The 19,675-nt window shown below is 50.7% G+C and overlaps 1 protein-coding gene and 1 long non-coding RNA gene across 6 annotated transcripts in view; both read left to right on the forward strand.

Moving 5' to 3' along the window:
• rab11fip5a (RAB11 family interacting protein 5a (class I)) overlaps window positions 1–19,675 on the forward strand; it is a 71,836-nt gene that overhangs the window by 41,326 nt on the left and 10,835 nt on the right. For all 5 annotated transcript variants that reach the window (XR_003871551.1, XR_003871552.1, XR_003871550.1 and 2 more), the window contains exon 3: window positions 6,283–6,799. Coding sequence is in view for 2 of the 5 variants with exons in the window: in XM_029731028.1 (XP_029586888.1) it covers window positions 6,283–6,799 (517 nt within the window). In the remaining 3 variants the exon portion in view is untranslated. The remainder of the gene's footprint in view (window positions 1–6,282; window positions 6,800–19,675) is intronic.
• Window positions 6,806–7,257, forward strand: LOC115173047 (uncharacterized). Its single transcript, XR_003871553.1, has 2 exons — window positions 6,806–7,117; window positions 7,172–7,257. It is a non-coding gene; the product is annotated as an uncharacterized LOC115173047 (long non-coding RNA).

Raw genomic sequence — 19,675 nt, forward strand, 5'->3', positions numbered from 1 at the left:
ACCACCATCTACCACCCCACTACACCATCCACCATTTACCACCCCACTGCCACCATTTACCACCCCACTGCCACCATCTACCACCCCACTGCCACCATCTACCACCCCACTGCCACCCATCTACCACCCCACTGCCACCATCTACCACCCCACTGCCACCATCTACCACCCCACTGCCACCATCTACCACCCCACTGCCACCATCTACCACCCCACTGCCACCATCTACCACCCCACTGCCACCATCTACCACCCCACTGCCACCATCTACCACCCCACGACCACCATCTACCACCCCACTACAACCATCTACCACCCCATTACCACCATCCACCATTTACCACCCCACTGCCACCATTTACCACCCCACTGCCACCATTTACCACCCCACGACCACCATCTACCACCCCATTACCACCATCCACCATTTACCACCCCACTGCCACCATTTACCACCCCACTGCCACCATTTACCACCCCACGGCCACCATCTACCACCCCACTACCACCATCCACCATTTACCACCCCACTGCCACCATTTACCACCCCACTGCCACCATCTACCACCCCACTGCCACCATCTACCACCCCACTGCCACCATCTACCACCCCACTGCCACCATCTACCACCCCACTGCCACCATCTACCACCCCACTGCCACCATCTACCACCCCACGACCACCATCTACCACCCCACGACCACCATCGACCACCATCTACCACCCCACTACAACCATCTACCACCCCATTACCACCATCCACCATTTACCACCCCACTGCCACCATTTACCACCCCACTGCCACCATTTACCACCCCACGACCACCATCTACTACCCCATTACCACCATCCACCATTTACCACCCCACTGCCACCATTTACCACCCCACTGCCACCATTTACCACCCCACGACCACCATCTACCACCCCACTACCACCATCTACCACCCCACTACCACCATCCACCATTTACCACCCCACTGCCACCATTTACCACCCCACTGCCACCATTTACCACCCCACTACCACCATCTACCACCCCACTACCACCATCCACCATCTACCACCCCACGACCACCATCTACCACCCCATTACCACCATCCACCATTTACCACCCCACTGCCACCATTTACCACCCCACTGCCACCATTTACCACCCCACGACCACCATCTACCACCCCACTACCACCATCTACCACCCCACTACCACCATCCACCATTTACCACCCCACTGCCACCATTTACCACCCCACTGCCACCATCTACCACCCCACTGCCACCATCTACCACCCCACTGCCACCATCTACCACCCCACTGCCACCATCTACCACCCCACTGCCACCATCTACCACCCCACTGCCACCATCTACCACCCCACTGCCACCATCTACCACCCCACTGCCACCATCTACCACCCCACGACCACCATCTACCACCCCACTACAACCATCTACCACCCCATTACCACCATCCACCATTTACCACCCCACTGCCACCATTTACCACCCCACTGCCACCATTTACCACCCCACGACCACCATCTACCACCCCATTACCACCATCCACCATTTACCACCCCACTGCCACCATTTACCACCCCACTGCCACCATTTACCACCCCACGACCACCATCTACCACCCCACTACCACCATCCACCATTTACCACCCCACTGCCACCATTTACCACCCCACTGCCACCATCTACCACCCCACTGCCACCATCTACCACCCCACTGCCACCATCTACCACCCCACTGCCACCATCTACCACCCCACTGCCACCATCTACCACCCCACGACCACCATCTACCACCCCACGACCACCATCGACCACCATCTACCACCCCACTACAACCATCTACCACCCCATTACCACCATCCACCATTTACCACCCCACTGCCACCATTTACCACCCCACTGCCACCATTTACCACCCCACGACCACCATCTACTACCCCATTACCACCATCCACCATTTACCACCCCACTGCCACCATTTACCACCCCACTGCCACCATTTACCACCCCACGACCACCATCTACCACCCCACTACCACCATCTACCACCCCACTACCACCATCCACCATTTACCACCCCACTGCCACCATTTACCACCCCACTGCCACCATTTACCACCCCACTGCCACCATTTACCACCCCACTACCACCATCTACCACCCCACTACCACCATCCACCATCTACCACCCCACTACCACCATTTACCACCCCACTACCACCATTTACCACCCCACTACCACCATTTACCACCCCACTACCACCATACGACCACCATCTACCACCCCACGACCACCATCTACCACCCCACGACCACCATCTACCACCCCACGACCACCATCTACCACCCCACTACCACCATCTACCACCATCTTCCACCCCACTGCCACCATCTACCACCCCACTGCCACCATCTACCACCCCACTACCACCATCTACCACCCCACTACCACCATCCACCATCTACCACCATCTACCACCCCACTACCACCATCTACCACCCCACTACCACCATTTACCACCCCACTACCACCATACGACCACCATCTACCACCATCTCCCGCTCTACTACCACCCCACTACAACCATCTACCACCCCACTACCACCATCTACCACCCCACTTCCACTCCACTACCACCCTCTACCACCCCTCTACCACCATCTACCACCCCTCTACCACCATCTACCACCCCACTACCACCATCTACCACTCCACTACTACCCCATCTTCCACCCCTCTTCCACCCCACTACCACCATCTACCACCCCACTACCCCATCTACCACCCCACTACCACCCCACTACCACCATCTACCACTCCACTACCACCATCTACCACTCCACTACCACCATCTACCACCCCACTACCACCATCTACCACCCCACTACCACCATCTACCACCATCTACCACTCCACTACCACCCCACTACCCCATCTACCACCCCACTACCACCCCACTACCACCATCTACCACTCCACTACCACCATCTACCACCCCACGACCACCATCGACCACCATCTACCACCCCACTACAACCATCTACCACCCCATTACCACCATCCACCATTTACCACCCCACTGCCACCATTTACCACCCCACTGCCACCATTTACCACCCCACGACCACCATCTACTACCCCATTACCACCATCCACCATTTACCACCCCACTGCCACCATTTACCACCCCACTGCCACCATTTACCACCCCACGACCACCATCTACCACCCCACTACCACCATCTACCACCCCACTACCACCATCCACCATTTACCACCCCACTGCCACCATTTACCACCCCACTGCCACCATTTACCACCCCACTACCACCATCTACCACCCCACTACCACCATCCACCATCTACCACCCCACTACCATCATTTACCACCCCACTACCACCATTTACCACCCCACTACCACCATTTACCACCCCACTACCACCATACGACCACCATCTACCACCCCACGACCACCATCTACCACCCCACGACCACCATCTACCACCCCACGACCACCATCTACCACCCCACTACCACCATCTACCACCATCTTCCACCCCACTGCCACCATCTACCACCCCACTGCCACCATCTACCACCCCACTACCACCATCTACCACCCCACTACCACCATCCACCATCTACCACCATCTACCACCCCACTACCACCATCTACCACCCCACTACCACCATTTACCACCCCACTACCACCATACGACCACCATCTACCACCATCTCCCGCTCTACTACCACCCCACTACAACCATCTACCACCCCACTACCACCATCTACCACCCCACTTCCACTCCACTACCACCCTCTACCACCCCTCTACCACCATCTACCACTCCACTACCACCATCTACCACCCCACTACCACCATCTACCACTCCACTACTACCCCATCTTCCACCCCTCTTCCACCCCACTACCACCATCTACCACCCCACTACCCCATCTACCACCCCACTACCACCCCACTACCACCATCTACCACTCCACTACCACCATCTACCACTCCACTACCACCATCTACCACCCCACTACCACCATCTACCACCCCACTACCACCATCTACCACCATCTACCACTCCACTACCACCCCACTACCCCATCTACCACCCCACTACCACCCCACTACCACCATCTACCACTCCACTACCACCATCTACCACTCCACTACCACCATCTACCACCCCACTACCACCATCTACCACCCCACTACCACCATCTACCACCCCACTACCACCCCACTACCACCCCACTACCACCATCTACCACCCCACTACCACCATCTACCACCCCACTACCACCATCTACCACCATCTACCAACCAACTACACCACTCCACTACCACCATCTACTACCACCATCTACCACCCCACTTCCACTCCACTACCACCCCTCTACCACCATCTACCACCCAACTACACCACCCCACTACCACCATCTACCACTCCACTACCACCCCACTACCCCATCTACCACTCCACACCACCCCACTACCACCATCTACCACTCCACTACCACCCCACTACCCCATCTACCACCCCACTACCACCATCTACCACCCCACTGCCACCATCTACCACCCCACTACCACCATCTACCACCCCACTACCACCATCCACCATCTACCACCATCTACCACCCCACTACCACCATCTACCACCCCACTACCACCATTTACCACCCCACTACCACCATACGACCACCATCTACCACCCCACTACCACCATCTCCCACTTTACTACCACCCCACTACCCCATCTACCACTCCACACCACCCCACTACCACCATCTACCACTCCACTACCACCCCACTACCCCATCTACCACCCCACTACCACCATCTACCACCCCACTGCCACCATCTACCACCCCACTGCCACCATCTACCACCCCACTACCACCATCCACCATCTACCACCCCACTACCACCATCTACCACCCCACTAACACCATCTACCACCCCACTACCACCATCCACCATCTACCACCCCACTACCACCATCTACCACCCCACTACCACCATCCACCATCTACCACCCCACTACCACCATCTACCACCCCACTACCACCATCTACCACTCCACTACCACCATCTACCACCCAACTACCACCATCTACCACCCCACTACCACCATCTACCACCCCACTTCCACTACCACCATCTACCACCCCTCTACCACCATCTACCACCCAACTACACCACCCCACTACCACCATCTACTACCACCATCTACCACTCCACTACTACCCCATCTTCCACCCCTCCTCCACCCCACTACCACCATCTACCACCCCACTACCCCATCTACCAGCCCACTACCACCCCACTACCACCATCTACCACTCCACTACCACCATCTACCACCCCACTACCACATCTACCATCCCACTACCACCCCACTACCACCATCTACCACCCCACTACCACCATCTACCACCCCACTACCACCATCTACCACCCCACTACCACCATCTACCACCCCACTACCACCATCTACCACTCCACTACCACCATCTACCAACCAACTACACCACCCCACTACCACCACCCCACTACCACCATCTACTACCACCATCTACCACCCCACTTCCACTCCACTACCACCCCTCTACCACCCCTCTACCACCATCTACCACCCAACTACACCACCCCACTACCACCATCTACCACTCCACTACCACCCCACTACCCCATCTACCACTCCACTACCACCCCACTACCCCATCTACCACTCCACTACCACCCCACTACCCATCTACCACTCCACTATCACCCCACTACCACCATTTACCACCCCACTACCACCATCTACCAGCCCACTAACACCATCCACCACCCCACTACCACCATCTGCCACCCCACTACCACCATCTACCACCCCACTACCACCATCCACCACTCCACCACCCCACTACCACCATTTACCACCCCACTAACACCATCTACCACCCCACTACCACCCCACTACCCACTACCACCATCTGCTACCCTCTATCAGAGTAATAGTAGTGTAACATTTCAGTGAATCAGCGATTCGTGACATTAATAGATTTTCTGAGTGATGCATGCTTCATTTTGATCGGTCCGGGGTCCGCGGACCGAAGCAGTCGGGACCGATGTGAATCGTTACATCCCTACTTTAAACGTTTCATTACATACATTGTTGCTCTCTGCTTGACTTTTCCTGTCATGAAAAGACATGCTGTTCAAGCACTAGCATCTCTCTCTCTTTCCCCCTCCACAGATCATACGGCAGAGTCGTCTCCCAAGCTGGCCTCCTATACATGTGAGTTCACTGACGAGTCTGGAGAGATCAACATCCCTGTGCCTCAGCCTGTCTGCATCAATGGAAGCCATGTGTACAACACCATCCTGGACCCTTGCCCGGGGAACCCCGTAGTACCCTTCGATCCTCTAGCCCTGGTGAAGAAGAACCTGCCTCTGTCCCAATCCCTCCAGAACCTCAGCCAGCGGAGAGAGGAGCTCCCTGTCCTCCTCCCTAAAGGTCCCGCTGCGGACGGCCGGCGCTGGTCCTTTGACAAGGCAGGGGAGGAGGAGAAGGTGGTCATCGCAGCGGCCCTGGAGCAGGCTGGCCAGGGGATGGGCGAGGGGGCCAGGGAGGAGTCGGACAGAGACAGCCAGGGGAGGAAACGGAGCAGGGACTGTCTGGATGAGTCTGAACAGGCCTCTAACTCAGACTCTGGCCCAGGCGAGAAACACAAAGGATGGTTTGGATTAAAGGACAACCATAACAAACCCAGGTGAGAAAGAATGACCACTACTGGGTGTTAACAGGTTAGAACACAGGGTGACGTAAACAGAGAGATGGGGGGACCTGCACTAACAATATTATAGATGACAACTGGTTTGTCCCAAAGATGTCCACACAACCCAGGATATAAGTTTGTATCATGTTGCTAGAAAACCAAAGAAAAGGATTTAAAGGATATGATGTGTAAGGGATAGTTAGCCTTATTAGACTGTTGACAACTGGTTGAAGTGCCAAAGGTTTCTACTCTGGGCAGGTTGGAGTCCTTGAGTCATGTTGTTGAAGTGCCAAAGGTTTCTACTCGGGGCAGGTTGGAGTCCTTGAGTCATGTTGTTGAAGTGCCAAAGGTTTCTACTCGGGGCAGTTTGGAGTTAGTAACCATGCTTCCATCCACAGTTTTAATGCTAGTATTCATACCATATAAAAATAAATCATAACCGGAAACAGGAAGTTTTTGGTACAATTTTATAAATGCAGACGGATCAAAATGAATTATGCGAGAAATGGCGGTGGAAATGCCTATGCACAAATATTGAAGTCAACTTGGGAGTTACGTAAAGTTTCAGCATAAGGCACGGCCATGTCACAAGGATCTGTACACAATTCCTGGAAGTTGAAAATGTCCCAGTTCTTCCATGGCCTGCATACTTTCCAGACATGTCACCAATTGAGCATGTTTGGGGTGCTCTGGATCGATGTGTACGACAGCGTGTTCCAGTTCCTGCCAATATCCATCAACTTCACACAGCCATTGAAGAGAAGTGGGACAACATTCCACAGGCCACAATCAACAGCCTGATCAACTCAATGTGAAGGAGATGTGTCGCGCTGCATGAGACAAATGGTGGTCACACCAGATACTGACTGGTTTTCTGATCCACGCCCCTACCTTTTTTTATATGTGATGAACAGATGCATATCTGTAATCAGTCATGTGAAATCCATAGATTAGAGCCTAATGAATTTATTTCAATTGACTGATTTCCTTCTATGAACTGTAATTCAGTAAAATATTTGAAATTGTTGCATATTGCGGTGATGTTTTTGTGTGAAAATCTGCAGCTGATGGAGCTCATGAGCTGGGCCTCTGAGCTGGGCCTCTCTGGGCTGGGCCTCTCTGAGCTGGTCCTCTCTGAGCTGGTCCTCTCTGAGCTGGGCCTCTCTGAGCTGGTCCTCTCTGAGCTGGGCCTCTCTGGGCTGGGCCTCTGAGCTGGGCCTCTCTGGGCTGGGCCTCTCTGGGCTGGGCCTCTCTGAGCTGGTCCTCTCTGAGCTGGATCCATCTAAACTGGTATGTGTCTATGGTGTATGTACCTGGCCTTGAGGGAGACTGGACCTCTACCTGGGCCATGAGGGAGACATTACTGAGTACCACTCTCCATATTTTCAAGCATAGTGGTGGCTGCATCATGTTATGTGTATGCTTGTAAATCAGTAAGGACTTGGGGGTTTTTCAGGATAAAAAAAAAAGACATGGAATGGAGCTAAGCACAGGAACAATCTTAGAGGATAACCTGGTTCAGTCTGCTCTCCACCAGCCGCTGGGGGATGAATTCACCTTTCAGCAGGACAATAACCTAAAACACAAGGCCAAATCTACACTTGATATGCTTACAGTTCTGACTTAAATCTACTTGATAATCTATGGCAACACATGAACATAGCAATGATCAACGACCAATGTGGCAGAGTGTGAAGAATTTTGAAAAGAATAATGGTCAAATGTTGCACAATCCAGGTGTTTAAAGCTCTTAGAGAATTACCCAGAAACACTCACAGCTGTAATCGCTGCCAAAGGTGCTTCTACAACCGGTTGATCGTGATAGACTGGTCGATCTCCCAAGGCATTCCTAGTCAGTCACCAAACATTTCTGTTAAAACAACGATAAAGCCTCGCGTTATCGCGAAGGTAGAACTCCGCCTACCCGGCAGGCCCAGAGAGCCAATCGGAGGTCAGATCACCGTGTCAGCAGTTTCCTCGCACCAATAGAAAGAAGCCTCGAACACACAGCAAATCAGAGGTCAGATCACCATGTCAACAGTTTCCTCACACCAATAGACTGTAAAAATAAGCCTTGGAACGCACAGCAAAGTTGTTATTGTCGGAATTTCTAAACTTTTAAAACCATGACTAGAGAGACTCAATGAAAACAGCAAAGAGCTGCTGTTTTTATGAGTAAGTTCATGTTTAAGTTGTTTTTCAGCACTGTCAACACTTTGTTCAACACTTTATTTATAAGAATGTATGTTTTCCCCTGAATGAGCATCGAAAAGTGTTTCGATAATCTAGCGTTATTAAACGTCCCTTTTTCAGGACCCTGTCTTTCAAAGATAATTCATAAAAATCGAAGAAAAAAATTACAAGGAAGATCTGTGAAGTTATTTGGATTTTTACGAATTATCTTTGAAAGACAGGGTCCCGAAAAAGGGACGTTCCTTTTTTTGCTGAGTTTAATAACGCTAGATTATCGAAACACTTTTCTGGGTAAGACACTGTTTCCCATGCTGGTTCAATGAACCATAAACAATTCATGAACGTGTACCTGTGGAAACGGTCGTTGAAGCAACTAACAGCTTACAGATGGTAGGCAATTAAGGTCATAGTTATTAAAACTTAGGACACTAAAGAGGCCTTTCTACTGACTCTGAAAAACTCCAAAAGAAAGATGCCCAGGGTCCCTGCTCATCTGTGTGAACGTGCCTTAGGTATGCTGCAAGGAGGCATGAGGACTGCAGATGTGGCCAGGGCAATAAATTGTAATGTCCGTACTGTGAGACGCCTAAGACAGCGCTACAGGGAGACAGGACGGACAGCTGAACATCCTCGCAGTGGCAGACCAACACCTGCACAGGATCGGTACATCCGAACATCACACCTGTGGGACAGGTACAGGATGGCAACAACAACTGCCCGAGTTACACCAGGAATGCACAAGGCTGGACTGAGGGCTTGTAGGCCTGTTGTAAGGCAGGTCCTCACCAGACATCGCCTAAGGGCACAAACCCACCGTCGCTGGACCAGACAGGGCTGGCAAAAAGTGCTCTTCACTGACGACTCGCGATTTTGTCTCACCAGGGGTGATGGTCAGATTTGCGTTTATCAAATCAAATCAAATTTATTTGTCATATACACATGGTTAGCAGGTGTTAATGCAAGTGTAGCGAAGGAATGAGCGTTACACCGAGACCTGTACTCTGGAGCTGGATCGATTTGGAGGTGGAGGGTCCGTCATGGTCTGGGGCAGTGTGTCACAGTATCATCAGACTGAGCTTGTTGTCATTGCAGGCAATCTCAACGCTGTGCGTTACAGGGAAGACATCCTCCTCCCTCATGTGGTACCCTTCCTGCAGGCTCATCCTGACATGACCCTCCAGCATGACAATGCCACCAGCCATACTGCTCGTTCTGTGCGTGATTTCCTGCAAGACAGGAATGTCAGTGTTCTGCCTTGGTCAGCGAAGAGCCCGGATCTCAATCCCATTGAGCATGTCTGGGACCTGTTGGATCAGAGGGTGAGAGCTAGGGCCATTCCCCCCAGAAATGTCCGGGAACTTGCAGGTGCCTTGGTGGAAGAGTTGGGTAACATCTCACAGCAAGAACTGGCAAATCTGGTGCAGTCCATGAGGAGGAGATGCACTGCAGAACTTAATGCAGCTGGTGGCCACACCAGATACTGACTGTTACTTTAGATTTTGACCCCCCCCCTTTGTTCAGGGACATATTATTCCATTTCTGTTAGTCACATGTCTGTGGAACTTGTTCGGTTTATGTCTCAATTGTTGAATCTTGTTATCTTCATACAAATATTTACACATGTTAAGTTTGCTGAAAATATACACAGTTGACAGTGAGAGGACGTTTCTTTTTTTGCTGAGTTTATTTGCGGCTTGTCTTTTTTCATATCGAGGAATATTTCAACTTCTCTGGTTATAGGAGTAACAATATGAATTGGTGCATGAGGAGGAAATAATGCAGTGTGACTTAAGTTTGGCCATCAGATGGAAGACGGTGTCCCTTTTTGGTCAGTGTCAGTTGAGGAAAGGGAGAGCGGAGGGATGTTGAGAGTCTGGCCCTCAGTCTGCTGTTCTCTCCCTCCGCTGAGACTGACCCTCAGTCTGCTGCTCTCTCCCTCCGCTGAGACTGACCCTCAGTCTGCTGCTCTCTCCCTCTGCGGAGACTGACCCTCAGTCTGCTGCTCTCTCCCTCTGCGGAGACTGACCCTCAGTCTGCTGCTCTCTCCCTCTGCGGAGACTGACCCTCAGTCTGCTGCTCTCTCCCCTTTTCTCATTGGAGGGAGGGAGAGTCCTGCTCCCTCCCTCTGACTGACCATCAGATGCAAGCCATCATCAGTCCAGTAGAATAAAGCGAATTATTATGCTCCATCACAAGTAATACGACAAATTATCTATTACCAGTGTTATTATATACCATTATATACCATTGTATATAATTGTTGAATTATAATTTCAAAATAATCTGAGAAGAACAACATTGGATAGGGAAATTCAATATGTATTGGGCCTGTAGCCTAGAGCACAAACTTAATTGCTACAGAAGTGTTTTTAATTCGTTACATTGCATTCTGAAAGTATTCAGACCCCTTGACTTTGTTTACGTTTTGTTACGTTGCAGCCTTATTCTAAATTGGATCAAATGTATATGTTTCCTCATCAATCTATACACTTCCCCCATAATGAGAAACCGAAAACAGGTTTTTATAAACAGAAATACCTTATTTACATAAGTATTCAGACCCTTTGCTATGAGACTCGAAATTGAGCTCAGGTGCATCCTGTTTCCATTGATCATCCTTGAGATGTTTCTACAACTTGATTGGAGTCCACCTGTGGTAAATTCAACTGATTGGACATGATTTGGAAAGGCACACACCTGGCTATATAACATTGACAGTGCATGTCAGAACAAAAACCAACCAAGCCATGAGGTCGAAGGAATAGAGCTCCGAGACGACAGGATTGTGTCGAGGCACAGATCTGGGGAAAGGTACCAAAACATTTCTGCAGCATTGAAGGTCCCTAATAACACAGTGGCCTCCATCATTCTTAAATGGAAGAAGTTTGGAACCACCAAGACTCTTCCTAGAGCTGGCCTCCCAGGCCAAAATGAGATCATTCTGTATCTAATTTTCAATACATTTGCTAAAAACATGTTTGTTTTTTTACTTTGTCGTTATGGGGGTTTTGTGTGTAGATGGGAGGACAATCCATTTTGAATTCAGGCTGTAACACAACAAAATGTGGAATAAGTCAAGGGGTATGAGTACTTTCTGAAAGCACAGACCAGTAGTATTTGTGACATTTGAAATACAGCCTGTTACACTTTCTTTGGTTACACGGCTGTGGTTGGTGTTAGTGTGGCAGTAGGGTTGGTTTGTGCTGCGGTGGAGAGAGGACCAGAGTTTATCTCATCCCCTGTTCCCGGTTGGTGATCCTGCTTTTTGCTCATTGATGGGACATCAGGTTTGTGTTTTGTGAGGTGTTAGCAGTGAGAGATTGTTGGGGGGGGGTAGCGTGGATTGGCTACCTGGACTCTTGTCTTCTCTGTTTAGCAACGTGTGTCCGTTATGGCAGTGTTAGCTGTTTCTTTATTTTTTTGTGTGGGGACTCTCCCTGACTCTCCCTCCCTCCGATGACCGTGGCTGGAGCAGTTGTCTCGGGAGCACATCTGTGGCTCAGAGGGGTAACCAGCTGGGAGCTTTGTCTGTGACAGTGGGCTAAAGTACATTAATACCTACTACCAGTAACTGCATGAAGACAGGGTCTTCCCTGTGGCTCAGTTGGTAGAGCATGGTGTTTGCAACGCCAAGGTTGTGGGTTCGATTCCCACGGGGGGGCCAGTATAAAAAACAAAACAAATAAATGCATGAAATGAAATGTATGCATTCACTACTGTAAGTTGCTCTGGATAAGAGCGTCTGCTAAATGACTAAAATGTAATAGGTCTTGGGGAAGCTACCCACCTCAGTAACTGCCTGAGGACTAGGGCTGAGCTAGTAATAGGTCTTGGGAAGCTACCCACCACCAGTAACTGCATGAAGACTAGGGTTGAGCTAGTAATAGGTCTTGGGAAGCTACCCACTGCCTGAAGACTAGGGCTGAGCTAGTAATAGGTCTTGGGAAGCTACCCACCACCAGTAACTGCATGAAGACTAGGGTTGAGCTAGTAATAGGTCTTGGGGAAGCTACCCACTGCCTGAAGACTAGGGTTGAGCTAGTAATAGGTCTTGGGAAGCTACCCACTGCCTGAAGACTAGGGCTGAGCTAGTAATAGGTCTTGGGGAAGCTACCCACTGCCTGAAGACTAGGGTTGAGCTAGTAATAGGTCTTGGGGAAGCTACCCACTGCCTGAAGACTAGGGTTGAGCTAGTAATAGGTCTTGGGAAGCTACCCACCATCAGTAACTGCCTGAAGACTAGGGCTGAGCTAGTAATATGTCTTGGGGAAGCTCCATTCGGTTTTTTTCTCTCCTGTGTGGTTGACACTGTGCTTTTGTTTTAGTTTGGTTTGGTGTACTCAATTGGGGCGAGAGCAGGTTGTTGTTCGTCCGTAGTTGGTTGACTGTTTGACTATGGCTAACATTTAAGGAATTCTTCCAAGTCCCGAGGGAGGAGCTTCTGGTTGACTATTCTGTAACTTGTGTACCTGAACTTCATTTGTCTGTTTCCTGTTGTGACCTGGTAGCAGAACAGCGGGCTGACCCTGCGCAGAAAGGGTTGTTTGAGCAGGTCCTCCCGGCCGATGATGTTCCAAATGTAGTACAGAGATACTACTTAAAGGATCAATTGTTGGTGAGGAAATGGCTGCCTCATGGTGACTATTTTTTGGGTGACCCTGTCATTCAAATTGTAGTACCGTATACCTTCCGTGATGTGGTTTTGCAGACGTCTCATGGGGATGTTGCTGGTCATTTAGGTGTTGGGAAGACCTATGACCATATTCATTTATTTTGTCCTCGTCTGAAAAGAGCCGTCTCAACATTTATCAAACTTTGCCATACTTGCCAGTTGACTGGGTGGCCTAACCAGACGTTAAAGCCAGCAGCTTGGTACCCAATACCAGTAGTAAACCAACCCTTCGACTATCTAATTATTGATTGTGTTGGCCCATTGCCTCATTCCAAACCGGTAGTATTTACCTGTTGACGGTGACGTGACCTGTTATCCCGGTGCTTATCCTCTCTCTGTACCATAACAACCAAGTCCGTTGTTAAGGGCATTGACTCAGTTTATTTCTGTTTTCGGGAAATACCCCAAATTATTCAAAGCGATCAAGGTTCCAACTTCACTTCTCACATATATTTTCACAGGTGTTTACGCCAACTTCGCATCAGACACAATCTTGCGACCGCATATCATACACAGAGTCAGGGAGCCCTGGGACGGTTCCATCAGACCTTGAAGTCGTCGTTCGCTGCTTACTGGACTGAGTTGGACCGAGACTGAAAGGAGGCTTTTGCCCTGATCTGGGCTCTACAACACTTCGGGTGTAGTACCTCTAGTTGTGTATATACTGATCATAACCCACTCACATTTTTTACACTCGGTGTCCGAACCAGAGGTTGATGCGGTGGTGTCTGTACCTTCAAGCTTTTCCCCTCGCGATTCGTCATACTAAGGGGACGATGTTTTGGCGGATTCGTCGTCCCGTATGCCCTTTCCTTAGTCGTCCTGTTTTAATACTGTGTTGTCTGGTCTCCTCTCTCTTGGTCTCTCTCTTCCTCTCTTTTTCTTAATTTGCATCCAGGCGCCATGGTTACTAAAGCTGGTGTTGTGGGTTAAGTGGTGGACCTGTGTGGTTGGCTGTCTAGGGAGTGCAAGTATATTTGTATTGTTTATTGCGTGTGTTTATTAAAACATTTTGGTTTTGTTTTCGAGGACATGGGAGGTCCCCGTTTTTATGGGTGGTGGGTGTGACTGTCCCTCCCTGCTCTGTCTACTGGGTTTTGCTGTGCTGACTTCCTGCGGGAGATTGGTGGGTCGGAGTAGGAGAGGTGGGCGGAGCTGGGAGAGTGGTCAGTGCTGATAGGTTACACCTGTGAAAGCTCAGCTGTGGCATAAAGCCACTGTTCCCCTATTCAGCAAGAGATTCCTCTCTCCATGCATACCTTGGGTTGTTTCGTTGTGGTTTTGGCAGTTGACACCTAATTTACTGACCTTCATGCCTCGTCTGATTATTGTTGTGAGTGTTTGACTTTATTTATGGAAGAAATTAATTTAGTTATTCCTTTACTCAGTGTGGGGTGTCCCGTCGTTACAATCTTGAGACCGGTTGTAACAGACCCCCACCACTGAAATCTCTTCATATGCTACATATGAATCCTCTGTAGAAAGCACAGAGTGCTGATCTGGGGTCAGGTCCCCCCCCCCCCCCCCCACTCTCCATATAAGGAACTGATCCGATAACATCATCACTCTGAGACTGTGTCCCCTGGTTTCATAATGGGTTTGAAGCCCACTAACACTTCCTGTATACTGAGCATGACGGCCCCAGATCACAGAAATTTAATGTTATTCCTTTTCATGCTCTTTTCTCTATATGGATTTTCTGACCTTCAACTGAAGCACAAGAATAGCAATGTTTTTACGGTTTATAAATACTTTCCTAAACCTAATAAATACAATATAAATATAGGCCAAAACACACATCACAACAAGAGAGACACAGCACTACACAGAGACCTAAGACAACACAATAGCAAGGCAGCAACACATGACAACACAGCATGGTAGCAACACAACATAGCACAGCATGGTAGAAACACAACATGACACAGCATGGTAGCAACACAACATAACACAGCATGGTAGAAACACAACATGACACAGCATGGTAGCAACACAACATGATAACACAGCATGGTAGCCACACAACATGACAACACAGCATGGTAGCCACACAACATGACAACACAGCATGGTAGCCACACAACATGACAACACAGCATGGTAGCCACACAACATAACACAGCATGGTAGCAACACAACATAACACAGCATGGTAGCAACACAACATGACAACACAACATGGTAGCAACACAACATGGTAGCAACACAAAACATGGTACAAACGTTATTGGGCACAGACAACAGCACAAAGGGCAGGAAGGTAGAGACAACAATACATCACACAAAGCAGCCACAACTGTCAGTAAGAGTGTCCATGATTGAGACTTTGAATGAAGAGATGGAGATAAAACTGTCCAGTTTGAGTGTTTGTTGCAGCTCGTTCCAGTCGCTCGCTGCAGCGAACTGAAAAGACGAGCGACCCAGGGATGTGTGCGCTTTTTGTTGTATGTGGAGGATGAGGGCTGCAGTAGATATCCCAGATAGGGGGGAGTGAACGGGTGTTGTATGTAGAGGATGAGGCCTGCAGTAGATATCTCAGATAGGGGGGAGTGAACGGGTGTTGTATGTGGAGGATGAGGGCTGCAGTAGATATCTCAGATAGGGGGGAGTGAACGGGTGTTGTATGTGGAGGATGAGGGCTGCAGTAGATATCTCAGATAGGGGGGAGTGAACGGGTGCTGTATGTGGAGGATGAGGGCTGCAGTAGATATCTCAGATAGGGGGGAGTGAACGGGTGAGGGCTGCAGTAGATATCTCAGATAGGGGGGAGTGAACGGATGAGGGCTGCAGTAGATATCTCAGATAGGGGGGAGTGAACGGGTGTTGTATGTGGAGGATGAGGGCTGCAGTAGATATCTCAGATAGGGGGGAGTGAACGGGTGTTGTATGTGGAGGATGAGGGCTGCAGTAGATAGATAGGGGGGAGTGAACGGGTGTTGTATGGGGAGGATGAGGGCTGCAGTAGATATCTCAGATAGGGGGGAGTGAACGGGTGTTGTATGTGGAGGATGAGGGCTGCAGTAGATATCTCAGATAGGGGGGAGTGAACGGGTGTTGTATGTGGAGGATGAGGGCTGCAGTAGGTATCTCAGATAGGGGGGAGTGAACGGGTGTTGTATGTGGAGGATGAGGGCTGCAGTAGGTATCTCAGATAGGGGGGAGTGAACGGGTGTTGTATGTGGAGGATGAGGGCTGCAGTAGATATCTCAGATAGGGGGGAGTGAACGGGTGCTGTATGTGGAGGATGAGGGCTGCAGTAGATATCTCAGATAGGGGGGAGTGAACGGGTGAGGGCTGCAGTAGATATCTCAGATAGGGGGGAGTGAACGGATGAGGGCTGCAGTAGATATCTCAGATAGGGGGGAGTGAACGGGTGCTGTATGTGGAGGATGAGGGCTGCAGTAGATATCTCAGATAGGGGGGAGTGAACGGGTGAGGGCTGCAGTAGATATCTCAGATAGGGGGGAGTGAACGGGTGAGGGCTGCAGTAGATATCTCAGATAGGGGGGAGTGAACGGATGAGGGCTGCAGTAGATATCTCAGATAGGGGGGAGTGAACGGGTGTTGTATGGGGAGGATGAGGGCTGCAGTAGATAGATAGGGGGGAGTGAACGGGTGTTGTATGTGGAGGATGAGGGCTGCAGTAGATATCTCAGATAGGGGGGAGTGAACGGGTGTTGTATGTGGAGGATGAGGGCTGCAGTAGATATCTCAGATAGGGGGGAGTGAACGGGTGTTGTATGTGGAGGATGAGGGCTGCAGTAGGTATCTCAGATAGGGGGTAGTGAACGGGTGTTGTATGTGGAGGATGAGGGCTGCAGTAGGTATCTCAGATAGGGGGGAGTGAACGGGTGTTGTATGTGGAGGATGAGGGCTGCAGTAGGTATCTCAGATAGGGGGGAGTGAACGGGTGCTGTATGTGGAGGATGAGGGCTGCAGTAGATATCTCAGATAGGGGGGAGTGAACGGGTGTTGTATGTGGAGGATGAGGGCTGCAGTAGATATCTCAGATAGGGGGGAGTGAACGGGTGCTGTATGTGGAGGATGAGGGCTGCAGTAGATATCTCAGATAGGGGGGAGTGAACGGGTGTTGTATGTGGAGGATGAGGGCTGTAGTAGATATCTCAGATAGGGGGGAGTGAACGGGTGCTGTATGTGGAGGATGAGGGCTGCAGTAGATATCTCAGATAGGGGGGAGTGAACGGGTGTTGTATGTGGAGGATGAGGGCTGCAGTAGGTATCTCAGATAGGGAGGAGTGAACGGGTGCAGGATGAGGGCTGCAGTAGATATCTCAGATAGGGGGGAGTGAACGGGTGTTGTGTGTGGAGGATGAGGGCTGCAGTAGATATCCCAGATAGGGGGGAGTGAACGGGTGTTGTATGTGGAGGATGAGGGCTGCAGTAGATATCTCAGATAGGGGGGAGTGAACGGGTGTTGTATGTGGAGGATGAGGGCTGCAGTAGATATCTCAGATAGGGGGGAGTGAACGGGTGTTGTATGGGGAGGATGAGGGCTGCAGTAGATAGATAGGGGGGAGTGAACGGGTGTTGTATGTGGAGGATGAGGGCTGCAGTAGATATCTCAGATAGGGGGGAGTGAACGGGTGCTGTATGGGGAGGATGAGTGCTGCAGTAGATATCTCAGATAGGGGGAGTGAATGGGTGTTGTATGTGGAGGATGAGGGCTGTAGTAGATATCTCAGATAGGGGGGAGTGAACGGGTGTTGTATGTGGAGGATGAGGGCTGCAGTAGATATCTCAGATAGGGGGGAGTGAACGGGTGTTGTATGTGGAGGATGAGGGCTGCAGTAGATATCTCAGATAGGGGGGAGTGAACGGGTGTTGTATGTGGAGGATGAGGGCTGCAGTAGATATCTCAGATAGGGGGGAGTGAACGGGTGTTGTATGTGGAGGATGAGGGCTGCAGTAGGTATCTCAGATAGGGGGTAGTGAACGGGTGTTGTATGTGGAGGATGAGGGCTGCAGTAGGTATCTCAGATAGGGGGGAGTGAACGGGTGTTGTATGTGGAGGATGAGGGCTGCAGTAGGTATCTCAGATAGGGGGGAGTGAACGGGTGCTGTATGTGGAGGATGAGGGCTGCAGTAGATATCTCAGATAGGGGGGAGTGAACGGGTGTTGTATGTGGAGGATGAGGGCTGCAGTAGATATCTCAGATAGGGGGGAGTGAACGGGTGCTGTATGTGGAGGATGAGGGCTGCAGTAGATATCTCAGATAGGGGGGAGTGAACGGGTGTTGTATGTGGAGGATGAGGGCTGTAGTAGATATCTCAGATAGGGGGGAGTGAACGGGTGCTGTATGTGGAGGATGAGGGCTGCAGTAGATATCTCAGATAGGGGGGAGTGAACGGGTGTTGTATGTAGAGGATGAGGGCTGCAGTAGATATCTCAGATAGGGGGGAGTGAACGGGTGTTGTATGTGGAGGATGAGGGCTGCAGTAGGTATCTCAGATAGGGGGTAGTGAACGGGTGTTGTATGTGGAGGATGAGGGCTGCAGTAGGTATCTCAGATAGGGGGGAGTGAACGGGTGTTGTATGTGGAGGATGAGGGCTGCAGTAGGTATCTCAGATAGGGGGGAGTGAACGGGTGCTGTATGTGGAGGATGAGGGCTGCAGTAGATATCTCAGATAGGGGGGAGTGAACGGGTGTTGTATGTGGAGGATGAGGGCTGCAGTAGATATCTCAGATAGGGGGGAGTGAACGGGTGCTGTATGTGGAGGATGAGGGCTGCAGTAGATATCTCAGATAGGGGGGAGTGAACGGGTGTTGTATGTGGAGGATGAGGGCTGTAGTAGATATCTCAGATAGGGGGGAGTGAACGGGTGCTGTATGTGGAGGATGAGGGCTGCAGTAGATATCTCAGATAGGGGGGAGTGAACGGGTGTTGTATGTGGAGGATGAGGGCTGCAGTAGGTATCTCAGATAGGGAGGAGTGAACGGGTGCAGGATGAGGGCTGCAGTAGATATCTCAGATAGGGGGGAGTG

The sequence above is a fragment of the Salmo trutta genome, chromosome 33 (genome assembly GCF_901001165.1).
Source record: "Salmo trutta chromosome 33, fSalTru1.1, whole genome shotgun sequence".
Taxonomy (NCBI): domain Eukaryota; kingdom Metazoa; phylum Chordata; class Actinopteri; order Salmoniformes; family Salmonidae; genus Salmo; species Salmo trutta.